Here is a 27,974-nt window from a genome sequence, read left to right on the forward strand (position 1 = left end):
TGTGATTTTTGAAAAACAAACCAACAAACAAATACAAATCTGGCAGCTGACCAGTAGATTCAAAGTTGCAAAATGCTCTAAAATAAAAGTAATCGGAAATATTTTCTTCGCCATTAACTTTATTTTAGTTTACAGTCAGAAATAACAGGAAAAATAAACAAGACCTGTCTCTGAAATAAGTTGTACAGTGAAGTAGTTAGCATACTGTTACTGCTTACAGATTAAATGTTATAGTTACGGTAATCTCTCATAGCTTCTGTTGACATTAACCATCATAAATATAAAAGCCTTTGATAAAAATACATTCACTTATGCTGATGCAATCACAAAAAAAGCTGCCACTGGAATGAAAAAAGAAACCGGGAAATTAACTTCATTTTGTTTGTGCATGAGCAAAGTGGAATGCATGTAAAGTAAGAGGGGGTGGATGTGCTTTCTATGCAGAATTGTCTCTTCCCCCACCTTCACAGGGAGGTCAGAGGTCATGGTCAGACACTCTGATAGGTAGTCTTTCTCAAGGGCACTTTAGCAGGGAGGACGTGCCTAATGTCCCGTCCTTCAACAAGACAGTCGAGCAGGTGAAGTTGCAACAAATCTTTCCTGTTCAGTGATTAAACAACAGCGCAACATCCGACAAAACCAAAAGTATTCCCAAAATAGACATAGAAACCATTGAAATCATAATTTGGCATTAAATAATAACATCAGCCACAACAAGCAGTAACGACAAATTACACAGTAACCAGAACAAAAATCCCAAACATCACTACAGGATATGATGAATCAAAACTCAAGGAATGAAAATAAGAACCGCTCAAAATCTCAGAATGAGGCATTAGTTAACAAATGCAAAAACAGTGAAAAAAAAGGAATAAATATGCGGTCAAACTGTAGACACATGCACACCTTCATACTTTAAGTGAAATTATGATAAACATTTATGGTATAGCATGTTTTAACCCATAAATTCTACAAAAACACTTACTGCTTGTTGTTTTTTTAAAGAATGTAAGCTTTCTTGAGGTCTTTTTCTACCATCCAGGCCACAATTAATAAAAAAAGAGCAAGTTTCATGTGAATTTACATACTTCAAAAATGAAAAACATGGCTGCTTTCTCAGGTAGCAAAATGCCGTTAAACTTTCTTTAAAAGAAATGTGAAGCGTTTTTGATATGAACCAAAATAGCAAGCATAGTCCATTAAGTGCACTGCTACACAGAGCATGCCCAATATAAGTCTAAAAGTGATGTTCAAGTTGTATCATGCCATACCCCACTCAGTTTTCCCTTCAATTAATTATTCTCCCATAATATGTGCACATTGTCTAGGGGTATACAATGTGCTAATGATGTCTCAATGCACTGTGAGCTCTACTTCGAGGAACCTTTAAGTCCAGTAAATATCGTATACATATATTTTTCAATAGTTAGAGTAAGGAAGACAGAAATAGTTCACAGTTCACTTGATTTGCAAGAGATTAAGAGATTAATGTGTCTACTAAACGGCAAATTAAAATCAATATTTATGTAAAAGGTTTGGTTGAATCTTTTACACTCAGTTCCTCATCCTTTTTCTGATACATTTCTTGGTCCCTTCTATCGTACACTCATATTTTGTAAAATGCCCTAACCAACCACTTTGTGACTTGAATAAACAGCATCACATCTTAACACACATTTTCACAGAAAAAGGCGCAATAACAATCTTAATATGCTCCTATTGTTTACTTTTTTGAGTTGGTTGATCAACAATTCTATCTGATCCCAGACCAGCTGTGTAGATAGGAGCTCCATCCTGAGCCTCGAGACCCAGACCCCTCTTCCTCACCTGCACAAAGGACAGCAAAGAACGACCGGTCAGATTTTAGGGAGAAATAATTGATAGTAAAATCATGATTAAGATACATTATTTGGAATTTCAGTTGGTGTTCACCTTGTTTCTTGGTACATACCTTGTGCAATGGCAGACAGTTTGCTTTTCTCCTCTGGACTGAGCTGCAGCATAGTGTGGATGACAGGGAGCAGCGCCTGCCTCTCGCTGCCAGACTGTAGGAAGATGAACTGCAGCAGGACGTTCTTCAGATACTCCAGGTTGGCCACACTCTTCTCTCTCTCGTGGTTTCGCTCAAGACGACGCACTTCACTCTTCAACAACTAATAAGTAGAACACATCAGCATTGTTAATTAATAATACTATTTTCTTTCAACCACTGTATGCTCAAATAAGATATTTTGTTTTTTTTATTAGATATTTATTGATAAAAATGTCTTCCATCTGCCGCTTGTAGACCATGGATGTATAATAAGAACGTTGTAGACTCAAATGGTAAGCTTTAACTGTTGTAAACCGGTTGTGTATTTGTCTCAATAAAGTTGGTTTAAAAAAAACTACGTCACACATAACAAATATGGCGGCGCCCTCTGAGCTGCGGCTGTCAAGAGTGTTGGGAGAGAAGCGTTAAACGTTACAACAACGATTACTAAATTGATATTATAAGATACTTTAGTTTTAACAGCTGTTGGAGGAATACATTTGTTTAACGTCGTGAAAAATGGGATTAGAGCGGCTGCTTAGCGGGGCACTGCAGTGTTACTCCAAACAGTTTCGTCTCGTTAATATTCAGCAAAAAGTATTTCAAAATGCGTCGATGTCCACACAGACTACATCGAGCAAGGCCACCATGGTTAACCGGGTTACATGTGCAGCTGGTCTGTGGAGGATTATCGTCCCCACAAGCCTCCGCGGTGCCTCCGCTCACACACAGCCGGTTGTCCGCCTCTCTTCCTCCGCCCAGCCCTCAAGAGATGTCACCTTGTTCCAGCACGACAGGACCCGCTTCTTCCGGCTCCTCTCGACCTTCTGCGGCGCCCAGTTACTTTTCTGGACGTACATGGGCTACTTCGCTTTCACCGGGCTCAGAGACACAGGGGGTAAGGGCAAAGTCAAGCAGCCCAGCACCACAGGACTGGCCGGAATGTGGAGCTTCGAGATGAACCTGGGCTCCAAAACCTGGAGGTACGGCTTCACGGTGGGCTGCGTGGCAATAGGAGCATGGATTGTCGGGCTCGGGGCGCTGTTCTGCAGGCGCTCCGTCAGCAAAGTGGTGTTGCACCAAGGGGGGAAGATGGTGACCGTCTGTACACAGTCCCCTCTGGGACCAGGCCAAGGCCAAACAATAACAGTCCCACTGTCCCAGGTAGCCTGCTATGCTCACAGACAGGAGTCCCCCTCATTCATCCCGCTCAGGGTCAAAGGACACAAGTTCTACTTCCTTTTGGACAATGAGGGGACCATAACCAATGCTAGGCTGTTTGATGTCACTGTTGGGGCCTACCGGTCAATTTAAGCAAAGCAAAACTTTGTTGGACACCTAACGCCACGGATGTGATTTAACATAGCTGCCAAACAAATTTCAGTTTCTGTTTGATTGTCTTTTGTCAATTAAATCATATCTATGAGATAAAATGTGTTATTTGGATATTGAGGATAATTTAAAGAAGGATGTTAAATTTGAGATATAATTGAACGTTTTTTTCTATTTGGAATCATTTACGATGAGTGGTGTTGCGATATACTGGTATTGACGATGACTGAGATATTCATAAAAATGAAATTGATATCAAAATAATAATACAAATGATAATATTATGCAAATAATCCAGCGTCTCAAACCATTTGTTTGTCTTCGGTTTCTTTTTCTCCCCTTCCCTACCCACGCTATGGTTACAGACTCGTTCTCCTCCTCCTCCTTACAATCCTATTTTGAGTGTAATTTATTTGCCAAAAACAAGAAAGCTGAATTTTACAAGCCTTATTATTTATTATTATTTTTCAAATCCAAATAGATATCCCAGTTATATCATTATTGTGAATTATTTTGGCCAGGAGAACAGAAAATCTGATAGTGACAGCCCTACTAAGAATAAACAACTACTTATTTGAAATCTAAATATATAACTAACAACAAACAATTTGAATTAGCTTGAAATCAAACTGACAATCGTTTGTGTTTTCTTAATGTGTGAACTTGTGTGTGTATACGTACGGTGATCTGCTCCATGAGAACAGCATTGGTGGCCTCTGTTTCATGCAGGAGGCCGTTCATATGCTCCATACTCCGCGTGGCCGTGCTCAGCTTCTGACTGAGCTCTTCTTTGGTCGGCTCCACGGTCCAGACGAATGGCTCTAAAGGGAAGACCAAAAAACCCACTTGTTAAAGCTCACTGTTTGAAAAAGCATTGCTTATTTTGTGTGTTATTGTTTCTGAATCTCCAAAGTAACTCAAGTTATAAAATACTTGTAGGTGTAAAAAGTACAATATTTGCTTCTGGATTTTACTGGAGAAGAATTATAAAGTAGCAGGGAATATAAATACTAAATTATACTAAACATAGTTCAAACTGTAATAAACACTTTGCTTTTATCATCTGATAAGTGTTAAAAGGAGCACTTCCTGTTTCAAACACACCTTGTTTGGGGTTGGGGGAGGTGAGAAGCTGCTCCAGAGAGGGCAGGGGCGTACGGGCAGGAGAAGAGTTCTCGGTCTCGGTGGTCTCCATTCCCTCGCCCTCCTCCCTGGCCATAGACTGCAGGTCGCTGAGGGTCATCAGTCCCAGTCCCGCCTGGTTGGGATCTGTGTTTCTGCGGGAGTCCGACATCAGGGACTTACGGCTGGATTGCACAACCACTGAATCTGAAAGAGTTTTAGGGTTGGTAGAAGAACACATTTAGTTATTTATTGTTTTTCAAATGAATAGAAACATACTATACTAAACAGCAAAAATGTGCTTAAACAACAGCAATGTACAACCTACTCCTAACACACACAATTGATACTATATACATTATACAAGTGTTCAAGGTAGTGGCAGTATTCACTGTAAATAAATAAGGGCTTTAAATATACCAAGACATGTTTAGAGTAAAGGTTAGTGTATATTTGTTGGATGTTTAAAGCAATATGATCGGTCCATCCACACACTGAGCAGAATCCCTATTCATTTGCAGTTACTCAAAATTAGAAATCAGTGTCCTACTTCTTTGTGACATGAGGGGGCACCAGACACACTCTGCTGTTAAACAGTTCAGCTGGCATGAACAATGACAACAAGTGTGAATAGAAGGCAAGAGGGAAGGGTGAGGTGCTTTGAAAGAGTGGGCGGACAAAAGAGAAGATTATGATTAATGCGCCTGACACTGAACTAAAAGAGCAGACCGACACTAAACCAATCTCCTCACCTTCCCACCTCCAGGTGGCTGCCTCTGCACATGCGGCTGAGTGAGAAGAGCAAGACGCTGGTACATTTATCAGATTAAATGCATCTGAGTTTAGACCAGATTTTGATGTGTGGTCTGGATTCAGAGAAACGTACAATCAGGTTGATGGTTTCCCGGGCTTGAGGCCAGTACAAAGCTGAGGTGGAACAGTAAACTTGAGAGCTCACATTGCCAAGAGCAGAAACAGTAACACAAATATCTTGAGTCTATAATGCTGCGTCTGCATCATTTTGCTTTTTGTTTTACTGTACTTTCCCTGACCCTTGACACAACAATGGAGGACAGATTCAAGAGAATGAAGTTGCATCTGGTTAAAGAAAGATATGGAATGGGGGTTGGGGGCACCAATTCCTACTGGAATAAAATTCCTGGACCACTCTTTAAAAAAAAGCAGCTGCTTTTACCCAATTCTAAATTGTAAAAAAGCCTGTTTCTGTAATTAATGTGTGTTTATGTTCTGTTTAGATTAGAAAGCAAATGGGACGAGACATTATATTGAACATCGATCAATTTCACAGTTTGGTCACAGTTGATTCATAAAATAAAATATGAGGCCAGTAAAAATTGTCCAGGGGCCGGCAGTTTTACGACCCACCTGTCCACTACGGCCAGGGACACACACTGATGTTGGAACACCCTTCTGCTTTTTAACTACCATTAAATCCAAATATATGACTTTCAGTAAATGCTAAGATTGGCCTCGTATATGGAGTTAATCCTGGCCTGCATGTGTGAGCCGCTAATGATGAGTCTCTCCAGATGCCACAGTTAGCCGTGTGCCACACTGAGAGGCGGGGACGGAGCTGAGGAGCCTCGCCAACACCTGGCCAGGCTGAGTGACAGAAGAAGAAACACACACACACACACACACACACACACACCCACACACACGCACGCACGCACACACACCCGCGTTTTCCTTTCCGAGTCATCACAGTGTGTTTTTGCTGTTTGACTCCAGGGGGCAGCTGTGTGGGAGGTGATGAATGAGCATCCAGGGCCCCTCAACTGATAAACACACCAACATGCCCCTTCCTGTATTCTCTCTTTTATGATTTCTCTTATAGAGTAGCAGAGAAAACAAGACAGAAAACCTTGACAATCTTTATACGATTCAATTCATGTTAGTCCACTGCCACTTTTTAAATAGAATCAGGTAGTTATTGCCTGATTATTTTAAACTGATCGTGTTTTGAACTTGCCGTCATACTTACTGTTCTGGCTCTGCAGGTTGTAGAGCTGCTCCTCGACGCGGGTCAGCTGGCCCTGCAGGGTCTCCACGGTGGCTCGGTGGTCGTCCTGCAGCTTCCTCAGCTGCTCCCTGTAGGTCTGCCTCTGGGCCTCCACCTGTGAGGACAGGTCAGCCTGAGCCTGGGTCAGGTCTGTCCTCAGAGCCATGTTCTCCGCCTGCAACGCCAGCAGCCTGGAGGGGGAGACAGAGAAAGAGGTGATTAAAAGTATGATTTAGAGACTTTTCATTCAGTAGGAAATGTACAGTAGCCCTGAGAGGCAGGTGCTATTTTCTAAGTCTGGTCTAAAATGGTTTTGCCTCCTGTGTTTATGACTTGTATGTGATAACCTCAACATAAACTGATTTAGGTTATTATCATAGAAAAACAATTTAGATCAGATATAGACATTTATTTTGCCTGCTTGCCTCGAAGGGCTTTCATAAGAATCAGTAGGAATGTCATGACAAAAAAAACTATTGCGACCAATACTCTGTGTATCCTTTATTGTTCTCATGTGTCTTCATTATTTTACTCAATGTTAATTTGCTGTATTCCTGCTATTTGTGACTTTGTGATGCGATTTATTAATTTGATTATTTTTGTTTTATTTATTATTTTATTTAATTGTATTGTTATTATTATATATTTTTGTCATTGTTTCCTATTTACTGTGACCATGACCTAATGGGGTAGGGGTAGGGGTCGGGGATGGGTGTTCCTTTAACTGACAAATTGTTCTGTACTTTGTTTAATGTGCTGAAAGTGCCATGTCTGCAAAAAAAGAAATACAAATATTTTGAAAAAAAGCACAAACTCTTGCTGTCAGAATGCTTTTAGGGAGTGTGAGAGAAGTTACAATCAATCAAGATGGTACTTTGGCAAAATCAAGACAAGCAAGGGTAAATGAACAACTAGAGACGAATCAAATTTGACCAATCCAGCTCACCTCTCGCGGAGCTCGGCCTCCTTGCTGACGGTCTCCTGGAAGATCCTGTTGTGTCTCTCCAGCAGAGTGTCGTGCTCACTCTGGAGCTGCTGCAGCTCTGCCGTGCTGCTCTGAAGGCTCTGCTGAGTCTCTGCCAGCCTGGACCTCAGCTGTTCCACCTCAGAGGACAACTGCGTCCTGCCAGACACATAACCACATATTCAGTATATTCATATCACTCTTTGTGTGTGTTAACGGACACATTCTGCTACATGATGCTTGGTCTAATAAGGTCATTTGAGTAGCTGCCTGTAACAGAAAAAGATTATACTCACTTAGTTACTTTAATAATATAATTGTGTGGATAACATGTAGATATTCTTTGTATAGTTTTAATATTTTTGATTGTGTAGCTATTAATGCATTAGCATTCAGGTAATTTCCTGTGTGCGTCTTTCTATGGAATTGTTTTGATTGACAGCATGCACCACCCATATTTCTGGTTTCCCCCCTGCATCTTCCTTTGTCATGGAAATTGGTCACACAGGTGTTGTCCTTACCTGTCAAAGTCTCCTTCACCCTGGGCCGTGGTTTTACTCTTCTGCTGTTTGAGCACATTGTGGACTCGCACCTTGTAACCCTCAAACTCATTTGTCGTTGACATCAGCTCAGCCTGGAATCAGCACCAAGATGAACAAGACATTTAAAGTGAATAACACAGCATACATTTGAAATATTGTGACAGATGAACCAATTTGTAGTTGCCCTTCTGTTTGACAATTGAAGAGAAATACTGGAGGTCTTTATTTGACTTAATTTTACCTAGGGACTTTTATTCTTAGGATATCATTTTCACTGCTTTAGAAAAAACAACTGCAACTTGACTTTGGCCAACCGTTTAAAGACCTATGTTCAAAAAGTGCATCAGATAATAGGATGATGAATCATAACCCTTTACACAACTACTTTATTTCAGTGCAATGGTGCACTCACTGTACTGCAGAGTGTCTCCCTGGGATAACACCATTAGGAAACTATTTCAGAAATGTTTATTCAATTCTACATTTTAATATGAAAATATTGTATCTACCTCATGCTTGAGCAGATGCATATGATATAAAAATGTGGGTCTCTAAAAAGATGGAAGACTGTTACGTACCGATACAAAATCCATGGAAATATGTGACACACAAACAATATGATCAGTTTGCTCGCTGGTTTTTGGTTTGTTAAACATTTGCACTTTAACAGAGAGTTCATGTTAGGGTATTTTAAAGAATGATCTTAAACTTCTTGCTTTTTAGTCAAAAAGGTCCAGTCACATCACGCTTGTTGCTAAAACAAGTAACTACTGAATGGATCAGTCCTTTGATAATCGACAACAAACAAAGTTTCATAATTGACTGTTTTATTCATGCTCTAAGCAAAAGTACAAAGACATTACAGCTACCAGCTTCTTATACAGGCGTTCTTTAACTGATGGTCATAGCACACAAGCAATAACAAAGGTGTCACATTGAGCATACGACTAAAACGATTCATCAGAAATAACAGAGATTATTAAAGGAAATAGTAATGATTTATAGCTCTATATTACATCGCTCTCCAGGAACTTTGCATTCATTGAGGATGGACATGATGTGTGTGTGTGTGTGTGTGTGTGTGTGGTGTGTGTGTGTGTGTGTGTGTGTGTGTGTGTGTGTGTGTGTGTGTGTGTGTACCTTAACAATGTCCCTCTCCTGCTGCAGGCTGTTGATGCGTTGCTGCAGGGAGCTGCTGCTTCTCTGCTGCTGTTCCAGCGCAGACCTCAGCTGCTCCTGCAGTTGATGGCGCTCGGCCATCAGCTCACATGCCTCAATCTCAACGCAAATACACACACACACTTTAGCATGTGACTTATTCATTCGTAGAACTATATCTTTGATCAAAAGGGATAGCTGACAGAATTTGTGCTGATTGGTGCTTGTGTTACCTTGGCGCTTTCTAGCTGCTGTTGGTTAGCCTCCAGATCTCCCTTCAGAGAAGCCTGCAGCATCATGAGGGAGCTTTCCTGAGCACACACACATAAACACATTGAAATTCATACACTCGTATTACCAATCTCGGCAACATGCACAAATGATTAACTACACCCTATATCTTCAAGGCCTACCCCTCAATAATGCCCACACATGGTTGCATGACACCATTTACATTCATCAGGCAGCAGTGTTGCACACACTAACACAGCGGGACACACACACACACACACAGACCTGCATTTTGGCATCGGCCAACTCCTTCTTGGTCTTCACCAGCAGCTGTTTCATCTTGGAGGTCTTCTCCTCCCCCTGGTCCAGCTGGGACTTCAAAGTGTCTGGAGACACAATTACACAGGCACATGTGAACACACACAGACACATACAAATGGTTTAGCTGAAATAAACACACTTCAGTGTTTTATTTCACAGCTTGACAGTCTCAAACAACAGGAAACGGAGTGTGACAGAAAAGACAGGCAGAATACAGACGGCCCTGCAGTAGAGCTGCTCAATTAATCGTATTTTAATCTCAATTACGATTTTGGCTTGCAACGATTATGAAAACAACATAATCTAAATAAAACGATTTTAAAAATTTTTTTATTTGATTGTTTTTTCAGTTGAATTATAATAATAATTTAATTAAAGTTCAGGGTAATCAACTGTTAAAAACATACTGTTCACATTTTTTTTCAATAAATTGATGTTTTCAAAGTAAATGGATAATCGTTTTTAATAATCGTGATATCAATTATTGACCCAAATAATCGAGATTATGATTTTTGCCATAATCGAGCAGCCCTACCCTGCAGTAATATGGTAGACAGTAAATCATTAGGGCTTTGCAGGAAGAATAAATGTTAACCCTCAGTTAATGGAGAACTAAAACTGTTCACTTACTTATCAGGCCTGTAGCATATATCACTTTGTCAAAAATAAATATCCTAGAGTTCAGTCTTTTATTAAAAATCATTTCCCTGAAGTGTTTCCCCGTGATTTGAAAGAGGGTAGTATAGAAAATGATGAGAGAGACAGGGGGGTGGGGGTGTGTCTAACCACAAGTCAGGATGTAAACCCGGGATGTTGCGGTTTTATGGCTTGCATTTATACAAAGACACTCCTTTTTATTAAACATCCTATTTGAGCAGGTCAGTTTCAGCCATACCTGATACAATGGCTCTGATGTGCTTTGTCTCATTTGTTACAGTACAATACATATTTATTGTATAATTGTCAAATAACAAACAGGTTTCCAATTATTTATTATAGCAGTATACAGTATTTATCCTACAAGTATTTCATTTTTCATTCTGTTTATTTCTTTATCTTATATTAATGTATTGTTCTTATTCCTAACACTTACTTGCACCGTTTTGTCTGTTGAACTATTTTATGTATTTTTCTTTTGATACATGATATGTTGAATTGTTGGATGAGTCTGAGATTCAAGTTTTTCCTCGCCAACAACTACTGTACACTGTAGCTATGTGAATATGACAAATAAAGCCTTTGAATCCTTTGAGGTTGTACAGGTCTGAACAATCTTCAAATACGTGTGGAATCACGCTGTTCTTATTCTCATGCATTTTCTACATAATTATATATCCATCCTTCAGCTAGACCTGCCTATATTTAAAGGGGTGTGAACGGGCTGCAGCCAACCCCAGCTGATATTGTATCACACGTACGGATTTCCTGTTTGAGTGTGTCCTCCTTCTGGTTCAGTGTGTTTATCTGGGCCTTTAACTCCACGGCACACTCCTCTCCATCTAAGAGTTTGGCGTTGAGTTCTTTCACCAGTCGCTCGTAGTCGGCCATCTCCATGTCCAGCAGAGAGCTCTGCTGCGCCTCCTGCAGGCAGAGCCAAAATACAATCAGTACAGTGAACATGTTGCACACGTTTACAGGAGAGGAAAATGTGGTTTAGAGTTGAGGTTGACTTTCAACAACTGACTATCTTTATCCAAAATGTAATTGAAAGAGAATATCATTTTTAAGCCGTTGTTATATTTAAAAAATATATTATTAAATATTTCATTTGTATTCTTTAGTGGACTGAAGTAGGTCTCACAAAAATGTAGAATCATTGAATAACAATGACAATACCCTCACCCACTATCTTTCATATTTTAAAGATGAATATATGTTTGTAGTACTTTGTACAGGGAAGTTTAAAGTTTAATAATAAGGCGGTAATGGAAGACAATACACATTTCTTCATCACTACTCTAAAATCAATAAAATCCAATATATCATTATTCGTTTTTTCTATACTCTCAAAGACTATTATCTGTATGGACCTCAAGAGGTCTGTGTTTTTTGGACATGAAGTCAGAGCTCCTGGCGGCTTGCATGTACTCTGTTGTACTTAAAGGGTCTCCATTAATGGAAAAGAAACATCAGTTCCTGTGCTGTGGGCTAAAACTGCTCTTTCTCTCTGAGAGGTGCTACTGTAGCTGCAGGCCGACCATCACCAGTCCAGCCGCTTGAGTGGACAGGCCCTCAGAGACACTACAGTCTGAAACGTGTGTGTGTGTGTGTGTGTATGTGTATGTGTATGTGTATGTGTATGTGTATGTGTGTGTGTGTGTGTGTGTGTGTGTGTGTGTGTGTGTGTGTGTGTGTGTGTGTGTGTGTGTGTGTGTGTGTGTGTGTGTGTGTGTGTGTGTGTGTACCTTGCGTAGCTGCTCCAGCTCCTGGGCAGTCTGCTGAGACTGTTGCTGCTGCTTGCGGAGCTGAGCTGTCAGCTCTTCTAACTCCTTTGTGGCAGATGACAAATCCTGGAAAAGCAGGAAAACACACAGACATGAGGACACAGAGGAGTTTTTATTAAGTATATAATGTACATTTCATAGTTTCAATATGAATTTAAATTTGAACAGAATTTCAAGGAAAAATCCGATAAGAACATTGTGAATTGACGCTGGTTTCAATCCATGTGATTGTCAGTGATTAGTTCATCAAGATAAGAGATACACGTCAACCAGTCAGAAAACTATTATTCCATTGCAGAACTATTCTTTTTACATCAATCGGATGCCATTTATACGTCATGTATTTTTCTGAAACTGTTCATTGCTTTGTCCAATTCATATTTGCTTTTATCAATTCACCAACTTTGGCCAAGCAGCAAAGCATTAATACTTTTTTGTGATTTCTCAAAATGTGTTCACGTTTTTTGCATAAAATTGGAACAGTAAAAAAAACAGTCATAGTTTAGTCTAAGGTTTCCCTCGCTGAATGTTGCTTTATAAGATCCGTTTACAGACAAAATTGGGAGCAGAAGCTGGCATGACCTCTGATGAGTACATATGAGTACAGAGTATCCTTCTCTCATATTTCTACCTTGATCTTCTGTTCTTTCATCGATCTCTCTGCCAGCAGGTCTCTCTCCAGAGCGGCTGACTGTCTCTGCAGCTCCTGGTTTTGTGCTTCCTGCTGCCTCACTGTGCTCCTCGTGGTCTCCAGGCTGGCCTGCAGGTCCTCCTTCTCACAGCTCAGCGTTTCAATCTGTAAAAGCATTCACAATTTAGACTACTAACCCTTCAAGATGGCAACTAATTATGCTTTTTGGAGTTTTCCCTTTCCTGTAGTGTTATATAAGTTTGTGTGCATGTAAATGGTCTGCCAAGAAACTCCCCCCCCTGCCTGAAACGCCTCCATTGGACTCTTTTGTTTACTTCCGTAACATTATGACATCACTATGTAGTACTTGTGCTTCTATTGACTAGCGCTCCAACACGTTGTATGTAATAGGGTAAGGGGCGGGACATCTCTAAGCGGTTGACTGCGCTCAGGTTTCAGACAGAGGGTGAAAAGAGGTGCTGCAGCACAGGCAGTATGAGACAAATAAATACCTTTTTGAACAGGAAGGCATGTAAACATGTCCGAGTAGAGACACAAAATACAAATATGAACCTGAACATGTGAATTATATGCAGGGGTGCACATAAGTGGTACGCAGGTACGCATGCGCGGCAACAATCTGAAATGCGTACCGTCACTTGTGTCACAAAGCGCATTTGCGTACCGATGTATATGTGAAGCTTTTCCAGAAGGCGGTTAGATCATCGGACGACGGAGTTGGTCTCCGTGTGCACAGACAGGGCTGCTGTTAACGTCGGCCTGTACAGCAGCACTGCGCTAAAACAGCTGATCACAACGTTCACACGCTCTGTGGTCACGAAGCTCTGCACTCTACTACTCCCCCCCCCCCCCGTTGACATTCGCGATACAGAGGGCTTCATCATACTCCACTAGCACCCCCACCCGCTGACATTCGCGATACAGAGGGCTTCATGGGAACTTTGAGGGGAGCTGGAAGTTGGAGTACCAAACACTGACTCCAGGTACTCATCTGAGTACCTCACTGAGAAAGTTGTGTGCACCCCTGATTATATGTCCACTTGCCTTTACCAATAGATCAAATGTGACTTCATTATCAATGGTAAAAATAAACAAGGGGTGACATATACAGACAGACACAGCTTTGACTCTTATATCCTTAAGTGAATACATACAGTATCTGCCTTTCCTCCGGTTTAGGTAAAGGTTTCCATTAGCATGTTCAATCAAAATAACTTCTGTTTGTACTTTTTCTTTGAATATTGCACATAATCAGTAGGATTTGACTGTGGTAAATTAAGCTAGGTTTAGCTTTTATTCTATAATCTTTAAAAATCCCACTGCAAAGATACTTATTTCAGATCCAAGGTGTTCACCTGCAAATGCAAAACATAGGTAAATGTGCCAAACCTGCATGAACACATTTCAGAGTCATTCATGCAAATCTGACAGCGGCGGAGCCTGAGGGCTTCCTCTGCAAGGAACACTGAACGAGCAGCAGAAGCTACCTTTCATCATTTGTCAGCAAAACACTGGAATATGATTGGTAAACAAACAGAGATGTCCAGGCCTACTCTTAGATCCCCGACTAGCTTTCAGTCTTTCTGCCCCCCCCCACCAGAGACCCACAAGAATATGAAAAGTCTCAGAAATGGTGTAGCTCTCACACGCAGCAGATGGAAGCTACACTCCGCTCCATTTACCTGCTTGTTGTTCCCTCATTGGAAAGAGACAGTTATGAGCTTGGGGAGAGGAGTATATATAAACAAAATCTCTCCGCAGCTCACCCAGTCACATCTGATGGGCTATTTGCAGGAGCTGCGCCGCCAAGCATCACAGCGTTAAGTGTCGCTGGCTAAAATGACTCGCTGTAAATCAGATGGTGGCTGAGTTATGCGAGAAGTATTGGAGATATATTGCCGGAGAAAGCGGCGCTGCTGGGATTTACTGGAGGGTGAGGGCAGTCTTTGTGTTTGTTATGTGTGGGAGTGTGTGATTGAGTGTGTGTTTGTTTTACCTGTGTGACAGCACTGCTGAATCGTTTGGTCATCTCAGCAATCTGTCTCTCCGCCTCCTCCACCTTCTCCCTCTCTTTATCCAGTTGCTCTGTCTGCCTGTCGTAGTCTATCTGCAGGTTCTACACGCAAACACACACAAATTCATTTATTACTGGAAGCCGGTTGAACAGTTCACTGAAGGTAAACACTATGCATCTCAAACATCAGCTGTATTTACACACTCTCATTAGACACAACAGACTGGTTTCTCCCCTAATGGAGACACAGTCGTAAAGCACAGTGCATTCTGGGACAGCTTATGGGGACCTTGGGGAGTGACATCATGCGCAGAGGTCTGTTTCATAGTGAGCAGACTTCCACTTGCTAATAAGCAGCATTTTAGAAAGGCATGAAGAAGAGTGCAGCAGGAATTAGTCCTAAAACAAAGACTAGTTTGAATGTTTTGCACTTCAGGTTGTCTTATTCCAAAGTCAATACGTTTTTGGTGAGATACCTACAAAAAGGCTAATAACCTTGATAGATTGCCATTCTTTGTCCTACGACATTAAAACGCATGATAAATTAGACTACTGAACATTATCATGCAGTTCCTTGATGGTGGTAGTTCCTTGATATCCGAACTTTAGCGATTGCATTTACACATAAACAATCTTTAAAGTGGTGTTTATTTGTAAAGATGTAGTGTGTCATTAGTCATCATATCATATCATAAACGCTTTTGCCACAGACTTTAGTACGCTATAATCAAAACTCCAATGGAAGAAAATGTATTTTGAAGGAACCAGGGCGATGCTAACGTCCTGGGTAGGCCGCCAAAATTCTTCCAGCAGCCTTTTAATAATTCAATGTTTAGCGTACATACAGGATTTTGGAAAAGTGAAGATTGTGCTACTCCCTTCAGTAGTCTAAACATGGTGGCATTTGATACCGCTGGACACCGAAACTTCATTTTCATTCGCCAGTGAGGCAAAGGAAAGTGGCTCCAGGCTAAATAATGCCTTTTGTTGTCAAAGATTAGGAAATATTTAGACACTGATACAATTACTGAAGCAGGATATTCCTGTAGTTCTTCTGTTGCGCATACCTTGTAGCCTTCAGCACCATGGATGATATCCTTCATAGAGCTGCTCACTTTCGCCTTCTCTGCTTCCAGTGACTCTACTTTCTCCTTGAGGGAGGCAACCTGGGGGGAAATGTGTACAATCACTAATCAGAGCACAGAGGGAACAAAATAAACTGTATCAATGTTTAGCTAGTTTCCTGACCTTGGTATATTGCTTCCTTACACTACAAACTCTGGTTAAACAATCAGGAAACACAATAAACTCCTATTTATTATCATTCTAATGTTCAAATGTCAAGTACATGTTTAATAAAGGATAGCAATCCAACATTAACAGTATCGAAAATGCATGCTTCTCTTTACCTCTTTCTTACTGATTTCCAGCTCCTTCTTTGCTTTAATGGCAACTGCTTTGATTTTGTTCATCTTCTCGTCCTTCTCCTTGTGCTCTTTCACCAGGAGAGCTGAGGGAGTTATAAGACCTGAGTTATGATCATCTGTCATTTCAAACTTGCTCCAAAGGGAAAGCAAACTAAGGACCATATATTTAGTAGCTAAATATATAGTATAAATACTAACAATGTCGTCTTACCTATTTTCTTTGTGGTCTCACTGGCTGCATTCTCCTCAGAGGAAGCCGACTGGACGGCAGAATCCTGAGAGAGAAAGGGAGTGAAAAGCACAAAACATTCCAATCCAAAGTCAGTAATCATCGTTTTTTATCAAAATGTTCATAAAGAAAACATTCCCCCCTAAAAATGTGCATCTGTTTGTTTCTCCAGAGTTAGATACCTGGGTCAGAGTAACAGGAAATAAGAACTGCAATATTTCTAAAGTGGAAAAAAAACATTTAATCTACTTATAGGTATATAATATGTAAGAATTAAGGCAAAAGCTGCAAATGCTAGTTATTTTACAAATGTTTATTTCAGGGGTGTCAAACTCAAGGCCCGGGGGCCAAACCCGGCCCGCGACTTCATTTAATGCGGCCCCACAAGAGCTTGCAAAGAATATAATATGTTTATTATACGGTTACATGCTGCTTTACAGAAGCACATTGCCCATAAACTACATGTCCCACAATGCATCTCAAATTAGACTTTTTTCTTCGAATTTGCCTTTTTTTCCTCAAAATGTCACTTTTTTTTTTTTAATTTGGCTTTTCTTTTTAAATCATTTTGTGACATGCGCACTGAAGAGACTTGCAATTGTTTGCCCTAGACTTCTGCTTTCAGACGTCGTTAATTATGAAGTTATTACCCTATCCGATAATAATCCAATGCAGAGGCAATAATGTTATATAATACATTATTTTATATATATTAAATATTTATATATTTGTTCTTATATAGTCTTATATATAAAACTGGCCCTTTGAGTGCAACCATATGATGCTAATGTGGCCGAGTTGAAATTGAGTTTGACACCCCTGGTTTAATTACTTGTTAGTTGTTTTTAACTAGTTTTTTTAACTAAATTAACTATATTCAATTTGGGAAATCTTTTGATTTGAGCATTTTTCAAAAATAGGGCTATCAGAAAAGGTCTGCCTGGATGAATGTGTCCTAATGACCATGTGTGACCTTATTAAAGCTTTATCTGCATGATCAAACACAACTAATGATTCAGAACATTTAGCTTGACATGATCAGGACAACAGCATCTACATTTCCTGTTCACTAACACCAACCAAAAGCATCAGGGTCTCCCCTCACCTGCAGCGCTGCGATCTCGCCTCTCAGCTGAGCTATGAGGGAGTCCTTCTCCGTCAGCTGGTCTTTGAGCTCTGTTCTCTGCTTTTCCAAACCCTCCATCTCACTCTCCACTTCCCCTTCCTCCTTCTCCTCTTCCTCCTCATTCACCAGAGAGATGTGAGTCTGCAGTCTCTGGTTCTCCTCATTCATCTTCTCATTGACTGATTTCATGTCCTCCAGGTCTTTCTGCAGACCTTCAGTGTCCTTCACCACCTCCTCCAGGTTGTTTCTCAACATCTCCCTCTCCTGTTCCAGGTCTGCGATACGAGCATGGAGCTCCTTCTCCACCTCCTCTGACCCTACGGCCCCTTCAGACTCCTGCACGCTGCTGCTCCTCAACAGTTCCCTCTCCTTTTCCAGCTCACCCACACGTGATCGGAGCCCCTCAACTTCCTCTGTGGAGTTTCTGAGCGCTTCAGAGTGAGTTTCCTCCAGAGCTGTGATGGTGGCGCGGGCCTGTTCTGTGTCCTCCGTCTTCAGTGTATTTAACTTTGCTTCTAGGAGGTTCTTTTCAGATGTTTCTTGCTCCAGCTGAGCCTCCAGGTCTGCCAGCTTGGAGGCCAAAAGCCCCGCTGCTTCCTGGGCTTTGGAAAGGCCAGCAGAGGCCTCTTCCAATTTCTGTTGGAGGTCAGCCTTCTCTGTGGAGCACTCTTTGATTGTCAGCTCCAAAGCAGAAGCTGTCTCCTGCATCCTTTCCCTCTCCTCTTTTAGATGTTGCACTTCATCCTCCTTCTCTTTTTCAAGAAGTTTCAACTCCTGCTCTCGGTCCCCTCTGCACACAAGCGCCTCCTTCTCCTTTTCCTCCAGCAGCCTCTGGATTTCTGTCTCTCTCTTGTCGCTCAGCCTCTCCATTTCCTCTTCTCTGTGCTGAAGCTGGGATTCTATCCTGTCCCGCTCTTCAGTCAGTGTGTTCACCATCTCTTTCAGGTCTTGGGTCATGTTTTCCTTCATGTGCAGTTGGGAGAGGATCTCCTCGTTCTGCCTGCTCACTTCCTCCACAGACTGCTTCAGCTCAGACACTAAAGCAGTGTGTTCCTCCACAGATGACTGGAGTTTCTGGTCTTCAAGCTTCAGCTGCAGGTCTTGTAGGTTCTTCATCAGGGTGTCTTTCTCCTCTGAGATCTGATTCACCTTCACATGTAGTTCCTCCCTCTCCTGGCTGAGTTGCTCCATCTTGTCTTGGAGTTCCTGTACAGTATTGGCCCCTTGCTCTTTCATGGCTTGTTGCTGAAGAACAACATCCTGTGTCTTCTCGCCCAGTTCTCTCTCCACACATTGCAGCACTTCTCTCACGTGTTGACACTCAGTCACGGCAGAGTCTCTCTCGGTGTTCAAAGCTTCCCATTTGGCCCTCAGCTCCTCTGGATTCAAGAGGTGTTGGTCTTCAGGAGCTATTGCCGACTCTTCACTTCTATCTTGGAGGGCTTCACTGTGTTGCTGTAACTCTGCATCCTGCTGCTCAGGGTTCAGGGTTATGGCTACATCACTGGGAAGAATGTCCTTGTTCATCTGCAATTCATTGATTTTAAACTCCATCTCTTCTTTCTCCGTCTGAAACTCCTCCTTGGTTTTCTCCAGCTCTGCCTCGAGCTCACCCTTCACATTGCTTAGCAGGGTGAGCTCGTCCTGTAACATGGTGTTCTGGGCTTGCAGATCTTCCATGGGTGCTCTCACTCTCCCGGTTTCTGTCTCCTCTCCCTCACTCTGGGTGGACTCACCCTGACTGAAGGTCGACAGCTCAAGCATTTTAGCGATCCCTAAACTGCGGGGTGCTTCTTCGTCCTCCTCCTGCACATCCTGGAGGAAGCTGTCTGGAAACATATAGCTCATGTTAGCTGGAAAAGCCTTTTTAATGTCCAATGAAACAATGATTTACAGATATGGACACACAGATACAATATTTGACAATACAGTTATAATATAAGCACTCATTGTTCATTTATTCATTTGTTCATTAGACTGGAGCACATATACACAATAAAAATGTGTACACCAAAACACACCTCTTCAGATTGGCTTTTAATTTGTGAATTATGTTGTGTTAGAAGTATAGAAGATTCCATAATAAAATAACCCGATCGTAGCAGCCCCAATTCTGCTTGCACATAAAAAGTCTCTATGCTGCAAAACTGGGTTACCCTTAGGTTTCAAAAATCAATTCAAAGTGTGCATACACAGTATCACCATCTCTCTAGGAAACAGTGAGCACACTTCACTGCAATAGGTCTCGCTCCGACCTCTTTTGTCAAATAAAGTTCTGTTGTACCTTTGAGAGCGAGCTGCTCGGTCAGCTCCTCGTGGAGCAGCAGGAGACGGTCCCTCTCGATCTCACAGTCCTCCTCCAGCGCCCTCATCTCCTCCTCGTGCTGCAGACCCTTGTGAGAAAGCTCCTCCTTCAGGTTCTCCACCTCCTGCTGGGCCTTGGTGAACTCCTTTTGGTGGTTCTCCTGCAGCTCAGCGATCTCCTTGGATCTTTGCTCTTGGATTGCTTCCAGTTCAGATCGAAGCGCTTCCATTTGTGCTTCTAAGCAACGGCTGACCTCTTCAGTGCTCTCTTTTGCGCTGGCACTTTCAGCCTGGCGCTCCCTCTCTCTTTCACTCTCCCTCTCCCTGTCACTGTCTTCTTGCTCTTTAAGTAATCTCTGGAAATAAGACATCTCTTCTTGGTGCTTGTTGTTGGACTCCTCAATTGTACTTTCCAGGTTTGTGATCTTTCTCTGGTGATCTTCTATTGCACGGTCAAGCTCTCCTTGCAACACTGCTACATCATCCTGCACAAAATAAGTTATATGGGGGTTTATGACAATATATGTTCCTTTTAAGCATACATGCATCAATGATTGGACTTTAAAAGAGCCACAGCGGAGAACAAACAGAAGGGGACAGAAGGGCAACCATGGCACGCTGCATTTGTGGCAGACTACAGCGCCACTTACAGGCCTGGCATATGTACTACAGCGTCTCCAGCGCTTTCGAGCGGCAATGACCGGCCGTGGCCCAACCTCTCATTCCCCTGATTGGTGGAGAGTTGCCCATATAGGTGGAGCTCCCTGTTTCTGACATCAGAACAATTTCAAATCTGTCTCAGTCTGTATCAGCTCCATTGCAGCCCCGTTTTTAGAGATTTGGGTATAGAGGAAAAGAGAGAGGGTTGTGTTTTCTGACACTTGGTGAGTTCCCTGACACACCGGGGACACATATTCCTGTATTAAAGACATACAAAAGTGCATTTTGCATGATAGGTCCCCTTTAAACTGCACTGTAACTTTTATCCATGCATTTTTTCTTTTAATGTTTATTTTATTATCTTTTCTTTTTAATGACTGATTTTAAATGCCATTTTCTTAATGTCTTTCATTTTTTGTAAAGCACTTTGAATTGCCTTGTGTTGAAAGGTGCTATATAAATAAACTTGCCTTGCCTTTACAATGTATGCAAATATGCTGAAATGTCCCAGTTTTCAGAGAAACAGCATAAAATTCAGTAAAACTGGCTCATTAAAGTATTTGTGCTGTAGTCACCTTGGCTTTCAGCTTAGTCTTCTCTAGATCTTTGCGAGAAATTGAAAGACTTTGCTGAGTTTCAGCCTTCTCCAGCAGTAAGGCATCCATCCTCTCAGTCAACTCCTGTTACACATACACACAGGGTTTGCATGAGCAAGTATGAAACTGAACTGGACATGTTAACAAATCCTTATTTTAAAGCAGACACATGATAGATTTCTGCCCTACAAACAAACCTGTATCAGAGTGGAGTCATCTGAACTGCCATTCTTGTTTTTGGATTGCTGTTTGAGGGATTCCACTTCTTTTTCCAAAGCTGAAAGGGGAAATGTTATCACAAAGATGTACACTGTTGGTCCACAGAAACGAGCTTTTAGAGCATGTATAGCTACCTCCACATCTGCCCTTCATCTTCTGCATGAGAGCCATCTGCTTCTTTGCAAACTTGATAAGGTCATCTTTGGGCAGTGTGTCCAGCTGCAAATACAATATTTAGAAAGAAGGAATATATACCAATACATATGAAACAATTAATTAACTGTACACAAATCTCGACAAATATTAGATATTTTAACATCCCTTTTATCAATAGTCTGAATTTAAATGTGCAGTACCTTGGACTTGGATGCACCTGCTGGTGATGGAGCTGGAGACTCTCCTCCGGTACCACTAGGCTCCTGTTTCAGTCAAAGGAAAAAAAGGCAAACCTAAATATGTGCAGATTGTAACAATAACATTTAAAAACTCTGCTATTCCTTTTTTCCCCATGCTTGACAAAAGACCAGTCTCCTAGTCAGTACTAGTAGCCTACAGTATTTCCTTTGAAAATCTAAAATATAATATCGCTATGTTGGTCTGCAAAATGTCAAATTGACAGAGCATGTTTTACCCGCTTATACATTTCATTGGGAGCTCATATTTTATTCAGCATGTACATATACTAAGTCAAAGTATTCATATTTCCCTGTGTCAACAGTGACACAATGTACTTGATGGTAGAGGCAAGTTATGAAAAACGGTGAGGAATCAGGTTTAATATACCGGTTGTTTTAGAATATAATATATGTACTACTGTATATAGTATGTTAATGTCCTTACAAGTAACGTTTTAGTCGATATTGAGTAAATTTAAATAAGATGGTTTGAAGTGAAGCTCGCTAGTAAACAAAACAAACGAGTCCCTTAACATGTTATTGCTTTACAGCCCTGTTTCAATGTCCAAAGCACAACTCTATATACAGCAGAGCATTATATTTTAAGGTTACTTTAAGATGCTATACAGGTATTACTAAGTTGTTTCAGACTGGCTAAAGCTAACTCCTCGACACTGAACACTTACCTCCATCTCAGTCAATGTTTAGATACTTCTCAGTCGTCTGTCAGGCAAACAGAGATAACCGGTATGTCGACCGGACAGAGTAAAAGCGAAATCTGTTATATCTTTAGTGATTTCTCGAGGTTTAATACGAAAACATCCCCTCTGTTTTGATTGTGAGGTAACAGCCGTTAAAGCAACGGCTTGCTTCCGCAAACGTCAACCACGTGACGTCAGCATTATGTACGTCACGCGTCAAACAGGATCCTGGCTCGTGGTTAAGTCCTGTCGCAGCAACAATGGCAACAATTCTCCATTATTTTATGGATGCATTAATTTTTGCTTATTTGGTTATAATTTTAGGCTAGTTGCACAAGATGGCGTCTATCAACTTCCGGATTGATGTTGATGTTGTATGGGTCTGAGATGTACACAGAATCAGGATGTAATTATTTAGTTTGGGAACATTTTTTTTCTTTGACAGAATTTTGTACTTATTGGGTACAGCCACCTGAATTAACTGAACATTATTCGTCTGTCGATGCTGAAATTAAAAATATTAGTAAGACAATTAACTGACACCCTTTGAACACCTTGTGTTACCAAAACATGATTCTCTTCATCTTAAACCACTGTTGCATATTTGCAATATGGCAAACTGCAGTGTTCCCTGGAGGCAAACATGTAATTAACCACACAGTGCAGCAGGGGGGCTCCAGCATGTGTCAAACTGAGTAATGAAAAGGTCAAATTAAGACCTTTAGCCTGTTTAAAAAAAAAAAAAAAGAACTGGTTCCAAGGCAATTATATCGGGAGTCCAAACGTGATTGTAAAATAAAAGATACAAAGTTGAATACATATTGTGGCCCATAGCCACAGAAACAATAAACAGGGACCATACATTAGTTATGCTCTTGTTTATACAATGTAGTAAATGTATTTAATTGCATTCTGACATATGGTAAGATAATGAAACCGCATCACATGTCCTTTTAAGTAAGGAGAAGCATATCACAATAGTTTTTAGAATTGTATCAAAAGCATTACAATAAACACATTTCTTAGTGATTACATGATATTTTAAAAGAGCTCAATATAATACAAATTGCATCTCCTTCCAATGAACACACACCTTACTGACATAAAAAACATGTCTTAATGACAATTAAACATGTTGACATAGCACCAGCATAGAAATGAACAGAAAACGCACAGATCTTGATTGCAAAATAGAGGTGATGTTGAAACCCAGATATCGACAGCTTGACATGGAGGCTTCTGAGTACATATAGCTGAGAACCTAAAACCAACTGTTCCGATTGTTTGTTTTTCACTGTGCAAGGCCACATGGGGCATAAAATCATCCCAAAGCTGTCTAATATATCATGATGTTGTTTTTGAGACTGCTATGGGAGGTTGGCCAGGGTTTGACATCAGGCCTGTCACAAACTCAGTGGACGGCCTAGCTGTGCTTCTGTATTCCGATCACGTGAGATCCAGTTTTATCTGTTGAATATGGAGAACGTCTGTTTTGAGACAAGTGATAGAAGCACTGACGGAGGCAGCTTAGCGAGATGCCTCTCATCTTGACAAGGCTGGGCTGCTCTGGGCAGAGGGGCACAAGCTCTGCCGACTTCCTGTCTCATCTGGAGGAGACCCTTCTCTGCCTTCCACCCCGCCCGGGTCAAACACACCCATCCATCACAGCCCCTCCCTTGTTTTCTCCCAGGGCATTGAGCAGTATTTTGCAGCCATTTTTCACCCCCCACTCTTGGCCGTCAGTCAGGGACGGCTTTGCAATAATATAACTGACACCGGCTGGCGTACAGGGAGTAATGAATAGCCTGGCTGGGCCTATCAGGAGGGGCGACAGAAACTGCTTCTCTCGGTCTCTCTTTTTATTTCTATCTCTCTCTCTCTTTGTCTCAACAATCACCACAATTCAAACTAACATGGACAGTGAGATACATTCTCCTCTTTACTGCCTGCCTCTCATCATCTCTTGGGGGCTACTCTGACTGTTTAAATGCAACTGTGTTTTATATATTTGACTTGGCATTTTTGTTGCAGTAAATAAAATAATACCTTTCAACAGTCATCATAAACTGCTAATATAAAGGCAATTATTTATTAAACAACTATTTTAAAATGATACATCCTGTTTTTTTTACGTGTCTTTAAAGTTCATGTGCAAAGATTGAGTCAAAGATGCAATCACTGTATCTATGAAGTCACCCTTTGCTGCATTGCTGAGTTAAATATATGGCACAGTATATTATTAATGTATATATGTCACAGCTAAAATTAAGTGACATCAAATTGATAGCTTCAGCTGTGGAGCCAAGTCCATAACTGTGAATGTGTTACGGTTACTAACTTTTCCTGTGAAGAATCGTCCTCTTGTACCAATTGTCACAAAACAGATTGCACGTAGGCCTCCTATTTGTGTAAGATTTAGGCTATTAAAATGGTGTACGGAATGTTTTGTCGTAGATGTTTTTGAAGTGTTGTTTTAAACTCCTAATCTATTTTAAAAACGTAAATGACTATATTATAAGTTAGCATACAATGTTCAGCTAAAGAAATTACTTGTTTCTATTAGAGTCTAATGGCTGGCTCTGTCTAATGATTAGAAAGAGCCAGCCCTGCTGTTTCCTATCGTTGCGCTAAGCTAAGCACACTAGCTGCTTTGACTGTAGTAGGCTATTATGTGCCACACAGGCAGGCCACAACTACTTTATGGGCATAACTGCTTCACAAAAGTTGTTATATTTATCACATTTCAAGCCTTGTTAAAGTTTAAAGCAGTGATGTGTATAGAACATTGTGACTGTTTTTCTCTCAGTCATCTTTTGAGACAAATCAATGTTGTTGGAACACACTGTATGGGGTGGGGTACATACCGTAGTCCTCATCCCCAGACTAAATTCCCCCCTCTCCTCTCCACTCCACTGCACTGCACTCCACCTTCTACCCAATCAGCGAAAGGTGACTTTGGGGGTGGCAAGGTTGGGGAGTTATGTCACTGACCCCCTACAGCGTGATTGAAGCCTCTCAGTGGGACCCCTTCAGAGGCCAAGAAAGATGCAGTTGCAGATTACGCCTTCATCACAACATTGGTATTTACATTTGTTTGGATGAATCTCTCAGATAAGATTGTTACCTTTACCCGGCATTTAAAGCACTCCGCCTTGTGTTTTGTTCATTGCAAACTGCATTTGTTTTCTTCCTGACATTTACCTCTGCAGACTGGCAGAACCATTAGGTTTGACATTTTAACATATAGCTTTGACATTTTAATGTATTAATGAGAGAATTGAACCTCTCATATTGTTCTTTTCACCACAAAGCCAGAGAAAGTGGGTTTTCTAATAAATACCCTCTGAAAGATGACAGAATATTTCATTATGTTCTGCGCTCCTGTTAATAGCGCTGGCTCTTAACATAATAGGTTAATAGTTAATCAAGTCAGGGTGTCATCATCTCAAGAGAAGGTAATCTGTCAGAAGCTGTAAATGATTAATTAAACGTATGTGAGATAATTGATAAAAGGTCATTAATGAATCAAGTTTTTTGTATTAGTTCGCAAGCTTGTGGTTGCTACATTATTATTTTGTACACTTGAACCCTCTCTAAACACTGATACTAAGGTATTTTTTAGAAAGCGACATTTTGGCGATAGGATGTTAAACAAGGGGCCCTTCTTGGTGCAAAAAAATATTTATAACAAAGGTCAACATGTCACAGGAACCACAGGAATCTGTTTTCTGATTGGCAGCTTGTCGAATCTGGTCACTTATTTTTTATCAAAAAGTTACTTATCAACTTTTACCTTTCACTGCAACTTGCTCCACTACTCTCTGGTGTACATTTGCCCGTTAATGCAAATTAGCATTAGATTAGCAATAAACTGTATATGTAGAAACTGTTATAAAAACTGATAGGAATAGCATTAATCTTGAAGGTGACATACACAGCTTTTACTTCTGGGGTAGCTAACATTTGTGTAAAGGGTTTACACCTTTATTTGGTGTTGTGTGTATACATGTGCAGCAGTAGAGACCTCATCCTGATGCTCGTCTATTATGGATGATGTCACATTCGCATCCTGTCAGCTTGGCTCTGATGTGATTAAACCAAACTGCATGGTTGACCTTTGATCTGTGCGAGGATCTCATGCTCAGGTTGTTCCTAGTTTTTGAGGCAGAAGCCGCCCAGTCCAACACATGAAGTGAGACACACAATAGATTGGTATACAGTCAGGTTAGTTAGTCAGTTGAATATTTGAAGACAATACATGCTGGTTCTTAGCTTTGTGTGTAACGTGCGACCCATGTTTTAATCTATGAGGATGGGAGAGTGGAAGAAAGAGCAGTATTGGTAGAAGTTCTCTTCCATGCCCAGTTTGTTGTAAATAAATAGTTTGGTGGCTCAGCAGGAGAAAAGCACTTCATCAAGGACCACGGGCACAACCTGCATCCGTCTGCACTTACACCAGCGCTCATCCCTTGATTACAACCGTCCTCCCCTCTTCATCCGCCGCACTCAGTTCCTCTCCTCTCTTTTGCCCTCCTCTTCTGCGTGCTTACGGCACATTCTGCACATCCTGTACAGATGTTGTAGATTCCCTGATTAGTTTCCTCCAACAGTGCAGTTGAAACAAGGTTGTTGTGTCACCTTTCTCCAAAATAACACTGATGAAGACTTGGCCTAAGGAGTTTGCTGATTTGCTGCATTTTGAATTTCCTGCTGTTTAAATATCTAAGAAATTGCACTTTTAAGTTTTAGGATATCTTCGCGTCCACAAACAATGATGAAAAATCTAAGGAAAACCAAACATAAGCATAAACTGTGGTAGAGGTTTCATCTTTGTGGCCAAAAAATGCCTCCCAGCCTAATCCTGAAAACTACTTTTCAGAAATGATGTTCCATTCACATGATGGACAAGCTAAGAGCTGAATATTTCGTTATTGAAATATTTCTGAAAGGTATTTGTGAGATTCACATTAATTCTCGGATGTTAGAACTTATGGTTCCAGATAATGCTTTTGGAAGGACTCAAATAGCTTTCTCTATTTTAGGTTTTGCACAGGAGAACAACAATTAGTCATCAGAGAATGCAATATATCAAAGTGAATACATTTTACAGAGACAAATGCAACACAAGTACCTTTGTGTTTATACTATTCTTTAAGTTAATTTGTGTTTGCTAATTTCCAAAACTCACTAAGGGACAATTCAAATGTTATTTATGTATTTCGTGTGAGACTTGTTGCCATCCATTTTCTATCGCATATGTTGACAGAACTATGTAGGAAGATCGTGTGCTCACTCACACAGCTCACTCTAATAAAGCTACACAACTCAATTGCTTCTGAAACTGTCAGAAATAGCTGTGAGCAAGCCCAACACCACCAACACTGTTTCAATCACTAACCAAATTATAAATGAGGGCAGTTTTTGCAGAGTCTTGGAACCATCAGCTTTTGATACCATACAATATCTGAGCACCAATGACGGT

General features: G+C 41.0%; 2 protein-coding genes across 2 annotated transcripts; one reads left to right on the top strand and one right to left on the bottom strand.

Moving 5' to 3' along the window:
* Window positions 1-99: 99 nt before the first annotated feature.
* gcc2 (GRIP and coiled-coil domain containing 2) lies at window positions 100-22,817 on the bottom strand. The gene is made up of 24 exons (XM_079666404.1): window positions 22,478-22,817; window positions 21,753-21,815; window positions 21,531-21,615; window positions 21,375-21,454; window positions 21,157-21,261; window positions 19,902-20,406; window positions 17,597-19,446; window positions 16,474-16,537; window positions 16,245-16,345; window positions 15,903-16,001; window positions 14,818-14,937; window positions 12,801-12,965; window positions 12,131-12,235; window positions 11,144-11,306; window positions 9,690-9,790; window positions 9,407-9,484; window positions 9,156-9,293; window positions 7,995-8,107; window positions 7,456-7,632; window positions 6,492-6,700; window positions 4,469-4,693; window positions 4,046-4,185; window positions 1,952-2,153; window positions 100-1,827 (listed from the first exon to the last, which is right to left on the bottom strand). The coding sequence occupies exons 1-24, from the start codon at window positions 22,481-22,483 to the stop codon at window positions 1,754-1,756; spliced, it is 4,968 nt and encodes a 1,655-aa protein (XP_079522530.1). The 5' UTR covers window positions 22,484-22,817; the 3' UTR covers window positions 100-1,753.
* tmem223 (transmembrane protein 223) lies at window positions 2,192-3,657 on the top strand. Its single transcript, XM_079666411.1, has one exon. It carries the CDS (start codon window positions 2,552-2,554, stop codon window positions 3,344-3,346), a length of 795 nt encoding a protein of 264 aa, XP_079522537.1. The 5' UTR covers window positions 2,192-2,551; the 3' UTR covers window positions 3,347-3,657.
* Window positions 22,818-27,974: the final 5,157 nt, after the last annotated feature.

Source organism: Notothenia rossii, assembly GCF_949606895.1.
Source record: "Notothenia rossii genome assembly, chromosome: 2".
NCBI classification, from domain to species: domain Eukaryota; kingdom Metazoa; phylum Chordata; class Actinopteri; order Perciformes; family Nototheniidae; genus Notothenia; species Notothenia rossii.

Excerpts from the sequence above, each read along its gene's own strand:
- tmem223 (XM_079666411.1), top strand. The coding sequence starts at position 2,552 with ATGGGATTAGAGCGGCTGCTTAGCGGGGCACTGCAGTGTTACTCCAAA.
- gcc2 (XM_079666404.1), bottom strand. Across the intron at positions 21,262-21,374 it reads ATGACTCCACTCTGATACAG|GAGTTGACTGAGAGGATGGA; the intron begins GTTTGTTTGTAG and ends TATGTGTAACAG. Across the intron at positions 19,447-19,901 it reads CGAGCAGCTCGCTCTCAAAG|ACAGCTTCCTCCAGGATGTG; the intron begins GTACAACAGAAC and ends ATATGTTTCCAG.